Source organism: Coturnix japonica, chromosome Z (assembly GCF_001577835.2).
Source record: "Coturnix japonica isolate 7356 chromosome Z, Coturnix japonica 2.1, whole genome shotgun sequence".
Lineage (NCBI taxonomy): Eukaryota > Metazoa > Chordata > Aves > Galliformes > Phasianidae > Coturnix > Coturnix japonica.
In genome coordinates, this window is record NC_029547.1 from 1,111,843 (window position 1) to 1,130,294 (window position 18,452).

Consider the following 18,452-nt stretch of genomic DNA (forward strand, 5'->3'; position numbering starts at 1 on the left):
TTTGGTGAGCTGTAAACTTGCTCTGCACCGTGGCTCCAGATTAACTGGCATTAAAATGTCCTGATGATATCCTGCACCACTGTAAATTACAGCACGATTGTGCCCTTTTTCCTCATGTTGCCAAGTGGTAATTAAAGAGTGCAATAAAGAAGGGTTAAAGCATGTTGCTTTCTGCTGATATATGTGGAGTCTGCTCAAACTGTCAGCAAACAAGAGGGAAGTCTCCATAGTCTTGAGATCTTTGGAGCAAGTGGTTTCCATGGGGCAGAGCCATGCTCCCTGTTGTATTTGGATAATGTTCTGTATGGGACTCGTTCCCCATCTGCCCTGAGGACTCCAAGGAATTAATGGGCTCTTGTCTCACAGATTATTAACAAGTCTATTGCCTGAAAGGATCCATTTTATACATCCATTGGGTGAAGAGACCCATGGAGTCACCATTGAGTGAAGGGATCCATGAAGAGATCCGTTGGGTGAAGGGACCCGTGGAGACATCAACAGGGTGAAGAGGACCCATGGAGTCATCACTGGGAGAAGGGGCTCATGGAGATGTCTGTTGGGTGAAGGTACCAGGTCTGGGATGGACCCCTAGTGCCACCAGGCCCTATGGTGCCTGAGCTAGGATGAGTTTGGTCCCAGCTACTCCCTGCAGCTGGCCAGATGAGAATGCCCATGTCAATGTGCTCAAAATGTGGGGAAAATCTCATTCCAGCCCCAAATGTCTTGCTCAAAGTACCCTACAAAACTAAGGAGCAGGTGAGTCCCAGATCCCATCACTCGACCAGCGAAGGGACATAACACATGGATGTAACTCATGGGTATAACACATCTCCTGGGCTCATCAGCTCATTTCAAAGCCAGTGTCCAGGGATGAATAGGTCAGAAAACAATCTTGACCTCCCATCAGCAAGGCAAACTGAGAGCCTGAAGGAGCAGGAAAACTGAAAAGAGCCCTATTGCAACCAGGTGCCCATTGAAAGCAAGCAGAAACCTGGTGTCAAGGCATTCTCTGGGGCATGGGTGACATCAGGGAATCCAGATTTCTTGATGGCAGTGGGAGTGAGGCAGCAATGTGTGGACAGAGTTCATGGGTGTGGGGCTGTGGGCAGCGAGTCCTTGGGTTCTGCTGCAGAACCAAAGGGCACAAAGTGGTGATGCAATGAACCTGAGCCTCTGGGGATGCTCTGTGATGGACCTTTCGCACTGTCACCCCTGCTGCTCCTGCACCAAAACTCAGAGATGGGGGTCACACCAAGTTCAGAAGGTGAATTTTTCACCTGAGGCATATTCTTGTTGCAGGAAGACAGAGCTCCAGACTGGGATCTGCTTTGTCACCTTCTGTGTCCCTACACCATGGGATCATGGAATCATTGAGGTTGGAGAGGACCACTCAGATCACCCATAAGTGAACACCCACTGCCGCTGTTAACACTCCATCACACTCTGATCTCAGTGTCTCAATATCAGCACTGCATCCATCAATGGATGAGTGCATCAAGGTGCGAGGGACAATGGCAGAGGTGCACCTCAGTGATCACTGGGCTGGAGAGGAGCTCTGAAATCCCCATGCCTGACCACAACCATCCTCCTATCTCCACTGACCACATCCCCAAGCATAGGGGTGCAGGAAGCAGCACAGGACCCATAGCATAACCCATCCCGGAGGTCTTGGTGTGCCCCCTCCCACCCTCTGCTCCATCCCAACACAATGTTGCTTTCAGCTCTTTATTTTTTCCCCTCTCAGCTGTTTTTGGACCTCATTAAAAAAACACTGCAAAAGCTGCTGTTAATTAACCTTCCTCCAGTTGCTTCCCCTCCTCCTGCTGCCCCTCCTTCAGCCTCTCTCATTTTTGTGCCCCCCCCTTCACATGGAGGCTCTCCTGACCCCTTACAGTTTGTATGACACCACAGGGGTGGCACACAGGGGATGCATATGGGGTATATGGGGTTGGGGCACATGGGATGGCACAGGTAGGGGCGGCACACATAGGGATGGGACATCACAGGGGTGGTATACAGAGGACAGAGGTCACCCGCTGTCCTGCTGTGACCCCCTGCAGGCGCCCTGCGGCGGTGCCCGTCTGTCCGGGCTCCCTTCCAGGCACGTCATGGGACTCCCAGCAAATCCCTTGGGGCCATCCGATCCCGGGGACGCCGGCACCCAGCGCTGCCGGCGCCGCTCAGGGGTTTTCCATGGTTCAAGGTGCCAAAGTTCATTGATAACGGCGCCCGGGAGCTCGAGTGTCACCGGAGCTCGGGGTGGAAATGCAGCGCTGTCGGGATAGGATTGCTTGGAATGATATGAAACTTTGAGTTCTGCTGGTTAGGAAAATAAAACCCCGTATATACTTGGTTGCATGAGGGATGTCAGCAGCTCCCATTTCGCAGAGCAGATGATGATGAAACTCCATCTGCAGCCCCGCGGAGATGAATGCCACACATTTCCCAGTAGTCCTGGAATGGCCATCAGATGTGTCAGAGTTAGGAGCCACCCCGGGGACTGCTCCTCCAGTAGCTCCATTCCTGGAAATGGAATCTCTGCATTCCCCAAAGCCAGTGACAATGGGAGCTGCCGTTGGGTTGCAGAGGAGAATGCTGCTATAGTCAGCAAGTCCAGCTGCTGATCCACCACCAATGTAGGGATGTGCTGTCCTATGTGTTTTACCATTGTTCATCTGGTCCAGCACCTTGGGACAATCAGGTGGGGAAGAGAACCACCATGTCCCACACCAGATCCCCTCTGTCCCTCCTTGGAGGTCTTTTAAAAGCAGCTGGGCTCCCTGCTCTGGGTGGCCATGATAGGACAGTGCAGGGACGAGATGGACCAACAGCAGAAAGGCAGAAACCTCCCCTGTGAGGTATTGGGGTATGGGGCTGGGGGGGGGGTTGTCTGAATTTGAAAGATGTGGACCAGGGGTTGTTGTCTGCCCCCAGAAAATGAATACAACCAGGGAATCTCCACATGCAACATGATCCCAAATGCTTTTCCCCTTTTCCCCCCCAAAATACAATGGGTTTACCACCAGCACTGAGTGCGCCTCGCTAAGTGTGCTTCAGGGGAACACAGCCAGCACCTGCGAGCCTGGGTCTGACTTCTTGCAATGCTGTAAAACACAACACCCTGGGGTAGACGTTCCCTTTGCAGTAAAACAACGCACGGCGTGGATTTCACAACCTGCACTTGGTGTCTTTTTCTCCCCAGAGCGGTATTTTGCAGCATTTGCCCTCAAACCAGTTCTTCTTAACGCAACAGATGTAATTAGCAGCAGACAGGTGAGTGTAACCCATCCCTGACACACCTTCGTCCTTTCCCCCCTTCTCCTCCAGCCCTCATTTACTGGAACAGGGCTCTTACAGGAGCCTTTGGGTTCGCTGGAGCTCAACATGCAGAAATGCTAAAAAACTAACGTTTCAACTTCAGAACTGAAATCTGAGATCTGAGGGGGCTCTGCTCCAATAGCAGTGTGACAGTAGCATCAGATCTGGGCAACCACGCACTGTGGCTTCTCCTTATGATCAGGGCTGCTGGATACAGAGCAGTTCCTACAGGTTTTGTAGCCTTGGCTATGGGATTTGGGAGGGATGAGCCTCAGATACAGGCCCTGCTTGCAAGAGAGTATGGAGAGGACACAGCACATGGAGAAGATGCCCATGGAGGTCTGATGGACCTTCAGGAACCAGATTGGGTCCATCCCGACCCCACAGGACCTGGTCTTGTTGTCATCAGCTCTGTGGAAGGACAGGGGATGCATTCAAGGCCCATTTCCTCCAACAGAAACACATCATGGGAAGGCTCGGTGGGAAGCTATTGAGAAGGGCTGCGCTAATGAAGTCCGAACGCTTTGTTTAGATGTTATTGCTACAGCAACATAACATACATGGAAATGAAGCACTTTGTTTGGTGAAAAGCTTGGGCAATTTGGGACAGAATGGAATTCTGAAATCTCAGCTTTTCTCTTGAGGGGACTTTGCATATTTTCCCCATTAACTCCTCGGCGTTGCTGTAATGGGTGTGAAACCACCAAGGTGCAACCTCAGGGTAAGGTGTATTTCCATAGAATCACAGTATGACTGAGGTTGGAAAAGCCCCCCAAGATTCCCAAGCCCAAGCCCAACCCTCCTCACCATATCTCCACATCTCCACAGGTCTCTAACACCTCCAGGGATGGGGATGCACCACCTCCCTGTGCAGTCTATGCCACCACATCACCTCTCTTTGGAGAAGAAATTGCTCCTCGTATCTAACCTGAATGTCCCGCTGTGCAGCTGGAGGCCGTCACCTCTCATAAGGTTGATGCAGCACAGACACAGCTCCTGTTTTTCCCTTCCTCAACCAGCAGCATAACCCAATGCAGAGCTTTTTGGTGGCACTCCCATCTGGGGACTGCTCCTCCCACTGCCCCTGTTTGCTCGGAGCCCAGCGAGCTGCACGCGATCACGTAGGCATGTTGCAAGAGGTACTGCCACTCTCACACAGCAGGAGCAGATCACCTGCATCCTCCCCCCCAAAGCCCTCACCTCGAATGACCCGCGGCTTCCCGGCGAACGCGCACATCTCAATTAGCTCAAAAGCCCTTTCTAATTGACTCCGGCGAGATTGAGACGGGTTTTCCAGAGGAGACTTCTTGGAAAAACCACAGCTTTATTTCTTTATTATATATATATTGAGTAACAGGCAGAGCGGTGCGTTGGGTCGCGATGCGCTGCGGGGTTCCCCCGCCCTATCCCCATGGCCAAAACCTACTGGGAAGGGGCACCACCGAGCAGCATTGAGCGCCCTATTTCCAACACAAGCTGTAGGATGGATGGAGCAATGTTTCACACCAGACACTGTGATTTCCTTTCTTCCCCCCTCTATCCTATGTTTGAAGCTCAACACCAAAAAACTGATGGCACGTCCCAACAAAACGATGGGGAAACGTCAAGCTTTACACATTTATTACTCGGATGACGTGTTCTATAGCATACAGTGGGTCTGATGTTCTATCAAGAAGACTGCATTGCCACAAAGAGTTGTCAGCTCCCTTGTCTCTGAAATGCTGATAACGATGAGTTTCTGTTTTCTCTAGGATGAATATTTAGTCTTTATGTTCCCCAAATCCTTTCTCCTTGTTTTTGCTTTTTTTGTTCTTTTTGTTTTGTTTTTTTTTTCCATTTTTAATTTTTTTTTTAAAGCATGATTAAATTAAAAATGGCGTCTCTTCAAATGCAAATAAATACATTAACAAAAAAAAAAAAAAAAAAAGAATTGGTAGCGTGAACTTCTGCAGCACGTTCGTTGCTGCTCCCTTGGCAAATGGACATGGCCCTTCATGTTTGTTCTCCTGAAAAACACTGTAAGTGTCGCTGGGTTGGGTGAACAGCTCACACCAAGAAGAGCAAAATTAGTGTAAAGCCATCAAATACCCAGCAGGGAAATTAAACAAACAAACAAAAAAAAACCAACAAAAAACAAAAAAAAAGACGTTATTTCAGGTTTTGAGGGATTTCCAAGAGAGGGATGTTATAAAAACAAGAAGGAGAATAAATCTTAAAGTTCTGTCTAGCTTGCCTCCGAAGCCGTCAATTGTGCCAAGAACAGATACTGATCAGCCCCCTTTGAGGGATGAGGGGAACCAGGCAAATCACTCACTTTGCCTGTTTCCCCCGTTTTCATTCCACCTGCATGCAGACAAAGGGTTCTCCAAATGGGGGTGAAATCTCTCACCCAAGTGAGGAATCCAAGTTGGTTGTGGGCACCAACACCTCATCTCTGGCAGTTGTTTGGCAATGGGAAGGAGGATGATGGGGGCTCCAGATTTGGGGCATCACTGTGGTGCCAGCCCCACTTTTGGCCAAAATAGGGTATTCTGCACCCAAAATACAATGCTGTCCACGCTTTATCCCCATAATGAGGGAGACCAGCAGCAGAACGTAATTATGGGAGAAAAAATAACACGTTTTTGGTCAACTCCTATTGATTCTCACGCATCAACGGAGCGACGGATGTACTGAGAGACCGAGCGGTCCATGGCGGGATGAACACGGACATTAAAACGAATGGATTTCACACAGAAGTTCTTTGATGGGAGAAATCCCAGTGCTGAAGGGCAAAACTCCCCTGGGATTTTCTCCATTTTTTTTTCTTTTTTCTTTTTTTTTTTTTCCTTCTTTTTCTTCTTTTTCTTATTGTCTTTCTTTTTAATTTTTTTTTCTTCTTTTTTCTTTTTTTTTCCTTCTTTTGCTCTGGTCAGAGAGCAGGGTCCAAGTGATGCTGCGGTGTGAGGTGCCAGCTCAGATCCAGGCACTGGTCCTTCCATACATGCAAACATCTCTCTGCTTCCTCAGCATTTAGGACCACTGAAGCTCTTCTCCCCAGTTCCACTCTCATTCTCTAGGTGTGCATTTGGAGACACACCAACAAGCAACCAAATGAAGGGCTCCCATTGCTCTGAACCGTCTAACCAAGACTCTCACTTCCTCAACACCTTCATGTTGAAAGTCTCTGCTCTTCCAGCTCCCCAAAGAACCATGCAATGGTTGGGTTGGAAGGGACTCCCGAAGATCACAGAACCATGGAATGGTTGGGTTGGAAGGGACCTTAAAGATCACAGAACCATGGAACAGTTGGGTTGGAAGGGACCTCCAAGTCCACCCAACCACAGCCTGCAAACCAGGCAGGAAATGCAGCCAGTGAGAAAGCAGCAGGAAATCTGTATTTTTGGCTTTTCATTGTTTTCCTCTTCTTTTTTCTCCCCACTTTTTTCTTTTTTTTGCCATACGCTTTTTGCCTTCTCTCTGCTGGTTTCCCAAGAACACCAAGTCTTCATTTCTCCCATGCCCTGTACATGAATAGGCCTGACTATAACAGGCCTGCCCTTAAATGTATAATTACAATGATGACAGTAATTACAATAAAGCACTCTTTCAACAGAAACAACAACAACAACAAAAAAATATACAAAAAATAAATGGGCTATCGTTAAGTAGATGGGAGATGCTGCAGCATAGCAGCACCCCATGTTTCACAGAGCTCCTAGCTCAGGTCACGTATTTTTGGGTAAATCTGTGAGCTTTCTAGCAAGAAAACTGTGGCTATGTTGCCCCTACAGTGGTTTTCGGGCTCTTGTAAAACCCTTCTCCTGCTTCAGCATCTTCATGAAACCATTTTTGAGCCAGAGGGTAAGCGTTGCTGCCCCATCTCCGCGTGGATCTCAATTGTCCGTTTGATGATAATAAAATAAAATAGAATAAAAATTCAAGAAAAAATAAAAAATAAAACCCAGTGCAAATCAGAAAGCCATCCTATGAGCCCGTCAACATCCAGGAGGAGACGGAGCGGAGGTGGGGGCAGAAAGTTGAAGAGAAGAGGAGGGTGTTAAAAATAAAAGAATATAACGAGAGCTCCGCTGGACAAAAGCCGTCAATGATGAGCGTCTGTGTAGTGTGTGCCACGCTTTGTCCTCCCCGGACATCTGCTGTGTGCTGTCTGCTGCCAGTTGGACAGGGCAGGGCGGGGGGACGGTGTGAAAACAATCCTGGCCCCATTGGGCTCGCTCTTCTGACTCGCCGTCGTCTTTCTAAAGCCAAACAATAACCCGGCGGGACACGCCAATTTCAGAAAAGAAACCCTACAACAAAAACACAGCAGGGAGGAGGGGTGGCACTTGGCGACGAGGCTGAAAGAAACATGCTTCTCCCTCCCCACCCCACGAACATAATTCTCGAGCATGCTGGGGTTTGTCTGCTTGGGTACATCAACTGGAATCCCGCTAAGGTGCACGTCTTCTCCTCGCCCCTTCCCACCCCACCCTGTCCTGCCCCTCAGGCTGTCAGTTTTTGGATTGTCTTGTTGTAGTACTGCGTGATGGTGGGCGTCAGCGGGTTCCAGTTGTTGGCGTGCAGCTCGATGACCTCCAGCAGGAGGGACCGCGTCAGCATGGACTCAGAGGGGCACAGCATCTTGTCGCGGGCTGCAGCCAGCAGCTCCGTCATCATCTCAGGCAGCTGCTCCTCCAGCAGCCGGCCGGTGCTCTGCAGCTGTCAAGAGAGAGGGGGCAACAGCGTTACGGCTTTGTTTTTGTAGAAAGGCAGTATCAGTCAAGGTGAAAAAGACCATCAGGTCCAACTGTCAACCCATCACCACCATGCCCCAGTAATCGTAGAATCAATTAAGGTTGCAAAACAGCACTAAGATGATCTAGTCCAACCATTGAGCCTCCCCCACAAAGCCCACTTAGTCACGTTCCTAAATAGAAACACAGAATCATGAAGGTTGGAGAAAGCCTCCGAGATCCCCAAGCCCAAGCCCAACCCACCCCCCTCCACCATGTCCACTGACCATGAGCCCAAGTGCCACATCCCTACGGTTCTGGAACTCCAGGGATGGGGACTCCACCACTTCACTGGGCAGCCTGTGCCAGTGCCTGAACATTAATTCCAATAAGAACTTTTCTTTCTATTTCCTCCTCTTGTTGAAAAATAGAAATGCTGCACTATGAGTGAGACTATGGGAAGGAGGAGTGCATGGTTCATCTCCCACCAACTTCAAAGGCAGCAGCACTGGGTGCTCTGGAAGAATCCCACCTAGGACTCAATCTATTGTCAAAACGCAGCATGCACTGTGATGTGGTGTGCAGCCCTTTACCTGATTGTCCATTTGCTGCTGATTCACAGCTGTGGTGTGCCCTGGTCACTAAGCAGGGCTCTTCTGGATGCAGAACAAATCCATCTGCACTGTGACGAGCACTGTGTTTCCACCCATGGCCATGCGCTCCCAAAGCAGCATGAGCCCCAGACATCCCAACCCCAACTTTGCAATCCCACCTGTGCACATATAGGTACCATAATTTCTCTACAAAGCTCAGCAAAGGTCTCTGCACAGCCCACCACTGCTGCATGAGGCAGAAAGGGCAACACGATGTGGAGCTCCCCTACCTCCATGGAGCAGCACAGCACGGCGTCCTCCTTCACATCCTGAGATTGTAACAACTGCAAAAGAGGAGACCGAGGATTAGCCACTTCTCTTGGAGTACTTATGTTTGCTGAGAGCATGGCAGTCCCCCATGTCCACTCCCACCACCTTCTCCTTGAAACATGAAAGATCTCTATTCACCTGTTGGCATTTCAGTAGTGATTTTTTTCAGCCTCTTCTTCACTGGAGCCAACCCCAGGCTCTGCTCTACTGTCCCAGAACTCTGCATTCCAAACACAGCCCATAGGCACAATCAACTTCCCAGAACACCCCAACATGATGCTATAGGGTCAGGCCACAGTGGCATGGGTCAGCAGCAAAAGGCAGCTCAGCTCATCCATCCCCAAAAATGAGGAGCTGGGTCAAAAACACACATTTTTATAGAATCACAGAAAGACTTGGGTTGGAAAGGACCTCAAGGATCATAAAGCTCCAATCCCTGTGCCACATGCAAGGCCATCAATCTCCACATCTTTTTGCATAGTGCATGTTTCTTTGCTTCTGTCTTCACTCTTCCATTGTCATGCACACTGGAGTCATCATTTCAGGCTTTTTGTTAAAGCCACAAAAGGACAAAATGTGGAAAAGTCTTTGGGTTAATTAAAACTGACCATGTACAACACAACTCAGTGGCAGTGAATCTGTTTGTAAGACAAGGCTCGCTCTCTACTGTTTTCAGCACAAAGCACTTTGTTTTGATGCTGATGTTGACAGCATCTGGACAAGCATATGGTCCCATCAGTGTAATCTCACATTAGACAAACATCCAGCCAGGCACTGAATGCATGCAGCAGTTCCCCCAAGTTTATCTTTCCACTGAATTGTTTGGAAAAAAATTGGTTAAGCCTGAGCCACAAGCTCTGAGATAAGTTCTCCTGAATAGTTAATAGATTCTTTGCAAACAAACCCCAAAAGATTACGTCACTACCCCTATGAGATGTCACCGCTGAGATGCCACCACTGGGGTGTCACCACTGGGATGCCACTGCCAGGATGTCATGGCTAGGATGGCACCAATGGGATGGTATCATTGGGATGTCATAGCTGTGATGGCACCATTGGGATGGCACTGTTGGGTTGCCACCACTGAGATGGCACCAATGGGATGTCATGGCTGAGATAGCACCATTGGGATGGCACCATTGAGATGGCACTGTTGGGTTGCCACTGCTGGGATGTCACCATTGGGGTGTCACCACTGGGATATAGTCATCAGGATGGCACTGTTGGGATGTTACCACTGTGATATTACCATTCCTTTGTCACCATTGGGATATCACTACCAGCTCACACAACCAAGGCTGCATGCAAGTACTGAGTGTGCAAACCCAAACCTGAGCAAACTGCAATCCTCAGGTGTGGCTTTTGCACAACCAGACCCTGACCCTATGCAATGTCACTAATTGTTTGCAATCTGATTCTTATTTACTTAAAATATGTCAAGGTAAACACACTATACTTACTAAATTAGCACTCCCACATTGGAATTATTATTTATTTCACTATTTATAACTGCTCCTCCCTGCTGCGGAGTGCTGCCCCAACCCTGCTGTGTCTCACACCATTCCCACTGGCTGCTCAGCCCCATATGCTTTGGGTTTTCCCAGCAATCATCCCCTTGGGGCTCAGACTGTCTGCAAGAACACTTCACCTTGCTCTTTAGCTGGTTCCCTGTATTGGGTGAAGCCAGGCAGCCAAAGCAGCAGTTGCTGCTGGAAAGCAGACAAAGAGTCTGCTCGATTTCCTAAGAGCGGGGGCTGTGTGCCAGTCTCTGCTGGGCCGGTCACATAACACCCGGCCACGGTTGCAAAAGGCTTCTCACTTCTTCTGCTGGTGCTGGATTGAGGGCTGTGCAGACTGGTGGGAGACAGAAGGCATTGTGCTTTCATCCCTGCAAAGCTCCCATTCTCAACTATTCGTGCCCCACTGAGCGATGGGTAAAAAATGGTTCTGGACCTGAATACCTTGAAGGTCTGTTCCTGAAAAGAGCTGAAGATTTTACATCATCCAGTCTAACCTCTCTGTTCTAGCAGCATCCCCTAGGGCACATCATACTGGGTTGTGTGTAGATGGCTTTGGATGGGGCCCTGGGCAACCTGGTCTGGTGGAGGGCAACCAGCTCATGGCACGGAGTTGGAATTGGATGTACTGTAAGGTCCTTTCCAACCCAACCATTCCATAGTTCTATGGTTCTAGGAACTTCAAGGTCCCTTCCAACCCAACTACTGTAAGGTTCTATGATTATCCCCTCAATTCCTTCCTCCTCTGCTCCCAAGGCTTACGGCACTCAGAGCATCTCTGTGCTCCCATTATCCAAGACAGGACAAGAAGGCCCCAAAACTACATCTGGGTTTCATCACATAGAACCAGCTTCCTCCTTCCAAGTACTGATGGACTCACCTGAATTTATAGCAGACCTCTGGGTGTAAGCCAAGCTCCCTAATACACGAGTACACATCCCCACAACTATTTGGGTTCATTACCCACTTTCTGCAGAGATAACCCACGCCACAGAAGTGCTGATGCAGAGCATTCAGGGTGCCCACACCATGAGCAGGATGGAGAACCTGCCTCACTTCTCACCAAATCATGCAGGTTGGGTCGTGCTCTGCAGCTCCTCCCATTGGGAGATGCATATATTACCCTCTACAGCTGCAATGACACTTTTCCTGTAAGGCTTTGCACTAATTACTGTATATGACAACGCTTGCAGAATGGCATAAGCAGTGCTGGCCACAAACTGCCTCTTAGCATGCAATGCTTTGGGATGCTTCAGTGATGACTCCAGTGTGAAAGCAAAGAGGATTTCCTGACCTCCTGGAATGATCACCCAGAGCCATGGGGCGGCTGGGGCTTCTCTGGGAGCAGCTCTGAAAGGGGTTGGTCTGTCTGGGTGGTATGGAGTGGTGAAAAAAAAGACTGGGGAAAAAGCAAAGTGCAAATGTGGGCATTGGGGATGAGTAGCTCTGCTACTCCAGCCTGCGGCCTCCAGACTTGATACAATGAAGGTTCCAAGACCACTAGAGATGCACAAGGTGTACCCCACACAGGGGTCGCAGCCCCTTTGGGAAGATGCTGAGGGAACTTCCCACTTGCTTCATTGGGAAGAAGCCACTGGGATGGGGCACTGCTGGCCCCACAGCGAGTTAGGGGCTGTATCACCCTGCATTGGGACAACCTGAATGAGTTGCTTGGTGGCATCTCCTTGTCTTACAGCTTTTAGCTGAGGAGGAGACTTCTGTTCTCCTCTTACCCAACATGGACACACTGGGAGACTGGAGGAGATTGGAAGGTAGGAGATTGGTTTGCCTATTGCACCCAGCAAATGACAACATTGGTTCTCCTCACTGGGCTCAAGAGGAGCTCCAACAAGAGATACTTAACAGCAAATTGCATTAAGACCAGAGAACAAAGTCTGTGCCCATCGTGGGAAACTCCTCCTCCTTTTCACCACCACAGACAAGAGAAACCATGAAACACAACTGTCTCCCCAGATCTGGGACAGCAAAAGGTATTCCTCCAAAGATGGAAACCATTAAGAGGCAATTACAGGAGACAATGATGAAGGCAATCTGGTCGCTCATCAAGTCAGACCATGCAACCCAATGGTGGCCCCATTGGGTGGGCACCCTTCGGAGAGGGAGGTGGAAGGCATCGCCCTCACCTTGGGGACATGTCCATTGGGACTGTGTGAGCAGGACCAGAGGTATGTGTGTGAGTGAGGTGGAGGGGGAGAGCCAACCCGTCAGCCTCATCCTGCCTGGCTGCAGCCATAGCAGCCCTGGGAGCAGAGGATGTGACCTCATCCCAAAGGGAAATACAAAACATGGAAAGAAGCAGCAGTGAAAGCATGGCGCTGATTGCACAGGGCCCACCCTTGGCTGCTGGACACTTGGTGCTTTCCTGGCTCTTCACGTGGCTGTGGACACAAATAGCATCACGGAACATCCCGAGCTGGAAGGGACCCATAGGAATCACCAGGTCCAACTTCTGGCCCCAAACCCAAACCCTGTGGCTGACAGCAGTGTTCCACTGTGAGGAGGAAGGACCGTCCCAGGGGATGGTATCTGCTCTCATTGCTCCTTCCCAAAGAATGAAGGTGCTTCCCCAGCAATCCCATAGGGCAAGGGGACAGCGATGGCCCTGGTTGTCCCTGTTTTTGGCTCTGCCCACAGAGCTGTTCATAATCCAAACCTATATTCACAATGGAAGCCCATAGGGAAGAGAGCAAACCCTGGGTCGAGCAGTTATATGGATAGGATTTTCTCTCTCTGGCACCAGAGCCCTTCCTTGGCTGAAACATGGCACTGCTCAGTGTCTGTGACTGAGTCCTGCAGCCTTCTGGAAACACAAGTTCTGGTGCACAAAACATTGAGCCAAGCTCTGGGCATCACCATTTTTGTGTCTCCATCCATCCCCAAACACCAATTGCTTTCCAGGTGAGATGCCCCTCAACCCCATCCTTGGCCAAAACAAGAAGCACAAATGAAAAGCCCCATTTGTCATTCTGTGTTGTGTCTGCCCCCATGGTCCCAGGGGCTCAGCTCTGTGACCAGCACGGCTCTGTAGGCAAAATAACTAACATTTGGTTTATTCCTTCCTCCTCATGCCCAGCTCTTCCTCCAGGACTCACTTCTCCCTATTTTCTTGTGTCAGCCCTGGCCACGTGGAGCTCCTGGGCAGGAGGGGTGTGGGGTCCAGATCTGGACCTCTCGCTGCCTTCAGTGCACAACAGAAAAAGACAAACTCTGCCTTGCTCTCAGGGAACACAAACCTAAAACCCAACCCCTTATTTCACTGCCAGACGGCTTCCAAATCCTGATGCTTTTTGGAAAGGGAAAGCCATTAAAATAAAATCCCCTCCGTGCGACAAGATGTGATTTTCTCTCCCAGCAGCACCGCCCTGTGGCTCAGCTGCAGCCGGGGAGGTTCTTCCTCTCTTCCTCCAAAGGAGACAGTGAGAGACAGTGCCCTCCCAGAGCTCAGACGTTAATTACTGCGTTGGAATACTTCTCTAAATTACACGGCATGGCCCCAGGAGATAACAGGCACTGAGAGGGGGAAGGGAGTGGATGCTGTCTGTGTGCTGCACTGCAGCTCAGATGTGGAGAGGCAATGAGATGGAGCAGCCCCTTCCTTGCCCTACACCTCGGGCTTGAAGAGAGTGGGGAAATGTGGGGCCAGACCAGGAGGGAAGAGCACGGTTGTCTTCTTCAGTGTTAATTTTAACAAGTGTTTGGGCTGTCTCCCAATACCCAAGTAGTGGCAGACAACCAGGTAAGTTAAAAACCTAGTTGGATGGTTGGGCGCAGAGGAGTGTAGGTACTGGATGACAACCCAACTCCACCTGGAGGCCAGCAACAGGACAATCACTGGGCTCCCTGCAGGACCTGTCCTATTTAGAATCCCTGCTAACAGCCTGGAGGAGGTGAGGAGCCCACCCCTGCCAAGTCTGGAAACGACATGGAGTTGTGAGGACCACTGGACGTGCCAGCCAGAGGGAGCTCAGTGGGGTGAAGGAAGGAACAACAGGAACCTTAAGAAGTCAACAAGGCAAACAGCCAAGTGCTGCTCAGGAGAGGAACACGGGAGTAGGGGTAGGGTTATAACAGGATGGGAGGGAGGCAGAGCCCTGTGGGACTCCACTCCTTGAGGAACCAAGCAGTGTCACTGCCTGCAATCTCCGGAGCTAGTTTTTCCACTTTCTTGCTCACCCGCCATAGGCAGCTGCTGAGATTCCCTGGATGTAAATCCAGCTCTGTCTGCCGCACACTGTCATACAAACAAACAAATACATCCCAAGCAGTGCTCGGCACCAACTCTGGGCTGGAGGCAGCTCAATTGGCAGCAGGCTGGCAGGAAAATGGCAGCTCCCAGCCCAGAGGCACCTCCTGTGTTGGCACCCAAACAATATCCCATTGAGGATGGGACAGAGATATGGAAGAATCCAAACCTCCTGACACCGCTCATCCCACGCTGATCCCATACAGCACACAGCACAGAGCTGGGTAAGGAGCAACGAGCCCAAAATGAACCTCAGTGGGGCAGAAATACTCAGAACCAGTTAACAACAGATGGGATACAGCATTACTTATCCCTCTGCCTGCACCAGCCACAGGACATTCGTGAACCAGGCACATCCCTGCTGATAGTACTTGCTGGTTCCCAGTCCTAAGCCATTTTCTAAGCTTTGCTGGCTCAGCAGTGAAGAATAAATGTGGTTGAGTTGCAAGAACCAGAGTCCTTTTGTCTCTGGCTCCCTTGGCTTTGGAGGATGTGTCATGTGTTGCTAGAGCAGAGTGCCCCACACTGGGCATGGGGAACAGGCTGTGGGGCAGTGAGGATGTCAGCACTGCCACCTGCCATCCTTCAGGGCAATAGGGATTTACAAAACCTGATATGGCATTTCTGAATTGAGCTGGGATCACACGGCCACAGGGCTGGACATCCCTTCCACTGTGGACACCAAGCTCAGTAGTGGGGACAGTGCTCTAAAAGTGCTCAAAGCTTCATTTTCCCAGGCTTCCCACCTTTGGTAGCTGCCAACATTCTCTGGTTCTCATCTGCCAGAGGGTCTCCCCCTAAAAATCTCTTCTATAATCCCCAGGTGCCAACCTTGGGGCTAGGTAGACCCACTTCCTTTCTCCAGTGCTATGACCCAAATTTCCCCTGCTCCCATCCCTACTGTCCCCACGCTGCTCCCATCCTGGTGGCACCTCACTTTGCACTGGCTCTGTAATTAGTGGTGATGTTATTAAGCTTTTATCGAGGGAAAGGAAAGGAGCTGGAGAGGAAGCTCTGCAGGGGAAGGGAAGAAACATTCCTGCTGTAGCCATCAGGAACTTTCCCCTTCCTCTTCTCACTCCCTTGCTGACCTTTGGCTGAGTCTGTCAAAGCCATAAAGGAAAAGGGGAAAAAAAAATAAAGAGAGGAACTAAAAAGCAAAAGAAGCTGGAAGGACAGGCAGAACAGAGACAGTATCTCATGTTGCCTTGCCCCTGATACTGATTTATCACCAGAGGATGGGTGGATGGAGGTCCCTTCCAACTCAACTGATACTGTGGTTCTATGAGAACACAGTGCTGAGCTGTGACACAGTCAAGGTCCCAGCCCTGTGACCATGGGCCACTTCGGGGCATGATGGAGAGCTGAATGGCTCTGGGTCACCCACATCAGCTGAGCCATGAGGTCTTTGGGTCCAACAAATGGAACAGCATGGACAGAGCTGTTCCCTTACAGAACAGAGAGATTAAAAAACAAGAGTTTACAAAAAACAAGCTTCTGGCATCTTTATATAATTAGTAATAGCTTTTTATGCGGCTGTTCTGTAGCAAAAAAAAATATCTGCAACACGTAAAACTCACGTCTTTAGGGTGCCACCATACCCCTATGTCCCCAAGATGACATGAGCAACGGTGATATCACAGCAAGGTCAGACAGGAGCGTGTTGGGAACAATTCTGGCAGAACCAGGGCTGGGTTGTGTCATGGCTGTGATGGGAACCAGGAGGAACAGGAGCTCTTCCCAGTGAGGTGACACACAGTGATGTGGGCAGAGAATTTGGGGAAGTTCTGATGTTCTTAGCATCCCTCTCCTACCTCCCCTGTGAGACACATGTGCCTCATCGTGATGCCCCAACCATTTCTCACTGTTACACTTCACCGTCTGTGAACTCTGCCCACAGTACTACTGCAAAGACAAAATGTTTATTAAGCGTTTGCACAGAAAATTTTCCATGTTAAAAGTCGTACCCAGAAGTTTTTTTCCCCTCTCCTTCCCTTGCTCAAGATCTAGTGGAGAGTGTATTGGACTGACAGTGTGGGAGTAATGCCATAGGGGAGCTTGCCCCTCTTTCTTTCCTCGCATCCACTCATTGGTGTGAATGCCCCAGTCACAGAACAATAGAATGGCTGGGTTGGAAGGGCCCTTATAGATCACAGAACCATAGAACCATAGAATGGTTGGGTTGGAAGGGTCCTTGAAGATCACAGAAGCACAGAACCATGTAATGGTTGGGTTGGAAGGGATCTTGAAGATCATCCAATTCCAACTCCTGCAGTGGGCCAGGTGCCCTGCAGCAAGGCTCCATCCAACCTGACCTTGGGCACTTTCAAGAATGGGGCATCCACCTGCCTTTTAGAAGCTTTTATAGCTCCTCTGGTGAGGATTTTTGCAGTGGTGGGATGTGCAGTCCCAACTGTGGGGCTTCACCAGCCCTTTGAGAAAGGAGACTGACTCAGACCACGTGGTTTTCATGAGCAGACTCACAGTGGACAGAAGCATCCATACTGCTTGAGTGAGAAACGTTCATGTGGGGAAAGCAGATCTCCAGGAACAACAGAGCAAACACAGGATAGTTAAGATCACAAAAGACCAGCAAGATCATCTAGTCCAACCCTAACCCATTCCCACCATGCTCAACCCATCACTACGACATCTACAGATCATGGGCAGCTCAGCACTGTGATTCAACTGCTTGGAAGAGGGCAGCATCTGAAAGCATTACCTCCCTGAGGCAGGTGTAGATGGGGCACACAAGGACTCGGAAGGGCTCCCCGGTGCTGCTCCTCATGGTGCCAAAGACCTCGCAGAGGAAGGTGATGAAACCCAGCCAGCGCTCCACGTCCCGCTGCTGCAGCTCCTCCCGCATGGTGAAATCCTTCTGCAAGAGGGATGGAGACAACAGGCTGCATTAGCACAACAGCAGTGCTGGGAAGGGGTGACAGCTGACGGGATGGAGAACTGGGAGGAAATGGAAACTCAGGGTGGGGGAGGAAGGCAGACAGTCTGACTCTTTGGTAACAGTGGGGGGATTACTCAATGTGAGCACAGTGGTTGGGATTTCAACATGGTGAAGCCACCCGAAAGAAGGTAGTATAGAAAAAACCCCGACATCTGCAATGTAACAGCTCATGGTGGTGGTGGCCTCCTCTGCCTCGCTCCTCTGCCTTGCTCCTCCCCTTGGATGGACATGCGGCATTTTATTCCCCAGTGCACAACCAACACTGAACAACAGCAAGAAGGAAGAGCTCTAATATTAAGACGTAGGGAATGTGATGGGTGCTGGCGGCCGCGTTGAGTGTGGTGGTCAAGATTAGCTTGCTCAACCCATAGACACCACACAGAGTCCCAACTCATCCAACCCGTAAACGCCAACCAGTCTCCCAACTTGCCTAACCCAAAGACACCAAGCAATGTCCCAGCTTGTCCAACCCATAGACACCAAGCAATGTCCTAGCTTGTCCAACCCATAGACACCAAGCAATGTCCCAGCTTGTCCAACCCATCTCAAATCCAGTGTCCCAGCACCCCCTGAAGTCTCACAAAATGATGTGTCCAGAAGATGAAGGGATTACAGCCTTGACAGAGAAAGGTCACCCTGCTCTGGAGCCAGTAGTTGCCAGGCCCAAGGATTATGAGTGCCATGATTTACAGAACAACATCAGGAGCAAAACAGCTCCTCCAGCCACACAGGAACAAAAGCTTTGCCCAAATGCAG

The 18,452-nt window shown here is 50.1% G+C and overlaps 1 protein-coding gene across 5 annotated transcripts in view; it reads right to left on the reverse strand.

The window, feature by feature from the left end:
* Positions 1 to 4,622: 4,622 nt before the first annotated feature.
* The window catches only part of CTIF (cap binding complex dependent translation initiation factor), a 75,802-nt gene continuing 61,972 nt past the window's right edge, over positions 4,623 to 18,452 (reverse strand). For all 5 annotated transcript variants that reach the window (XM_015887221.2, XM_015887220.2, XM_015887219.2 and 2 more), the window contains 3 exons: positions 17,460 to 17,615; positions 8,917 to 8,970; positions 4,623 to 8,019 (listed from right to left, as the gene is read on the reverse strand). In XM_015887221.2, coding sequence (XP_015742707.1) covers positions 7,804 to 8,019; positions 8,917 to 8,970; positions 17,460 to 17,615 — 426 coding nt within the window. In that variant the 3' untranslated portion in view covers positions 4,623 to 7,803. The remainder of the gene's footprint in view (positions 8,020 to 8,916; positions 8,971 to 17,459; positions 17,616 to 18,452) is intronic.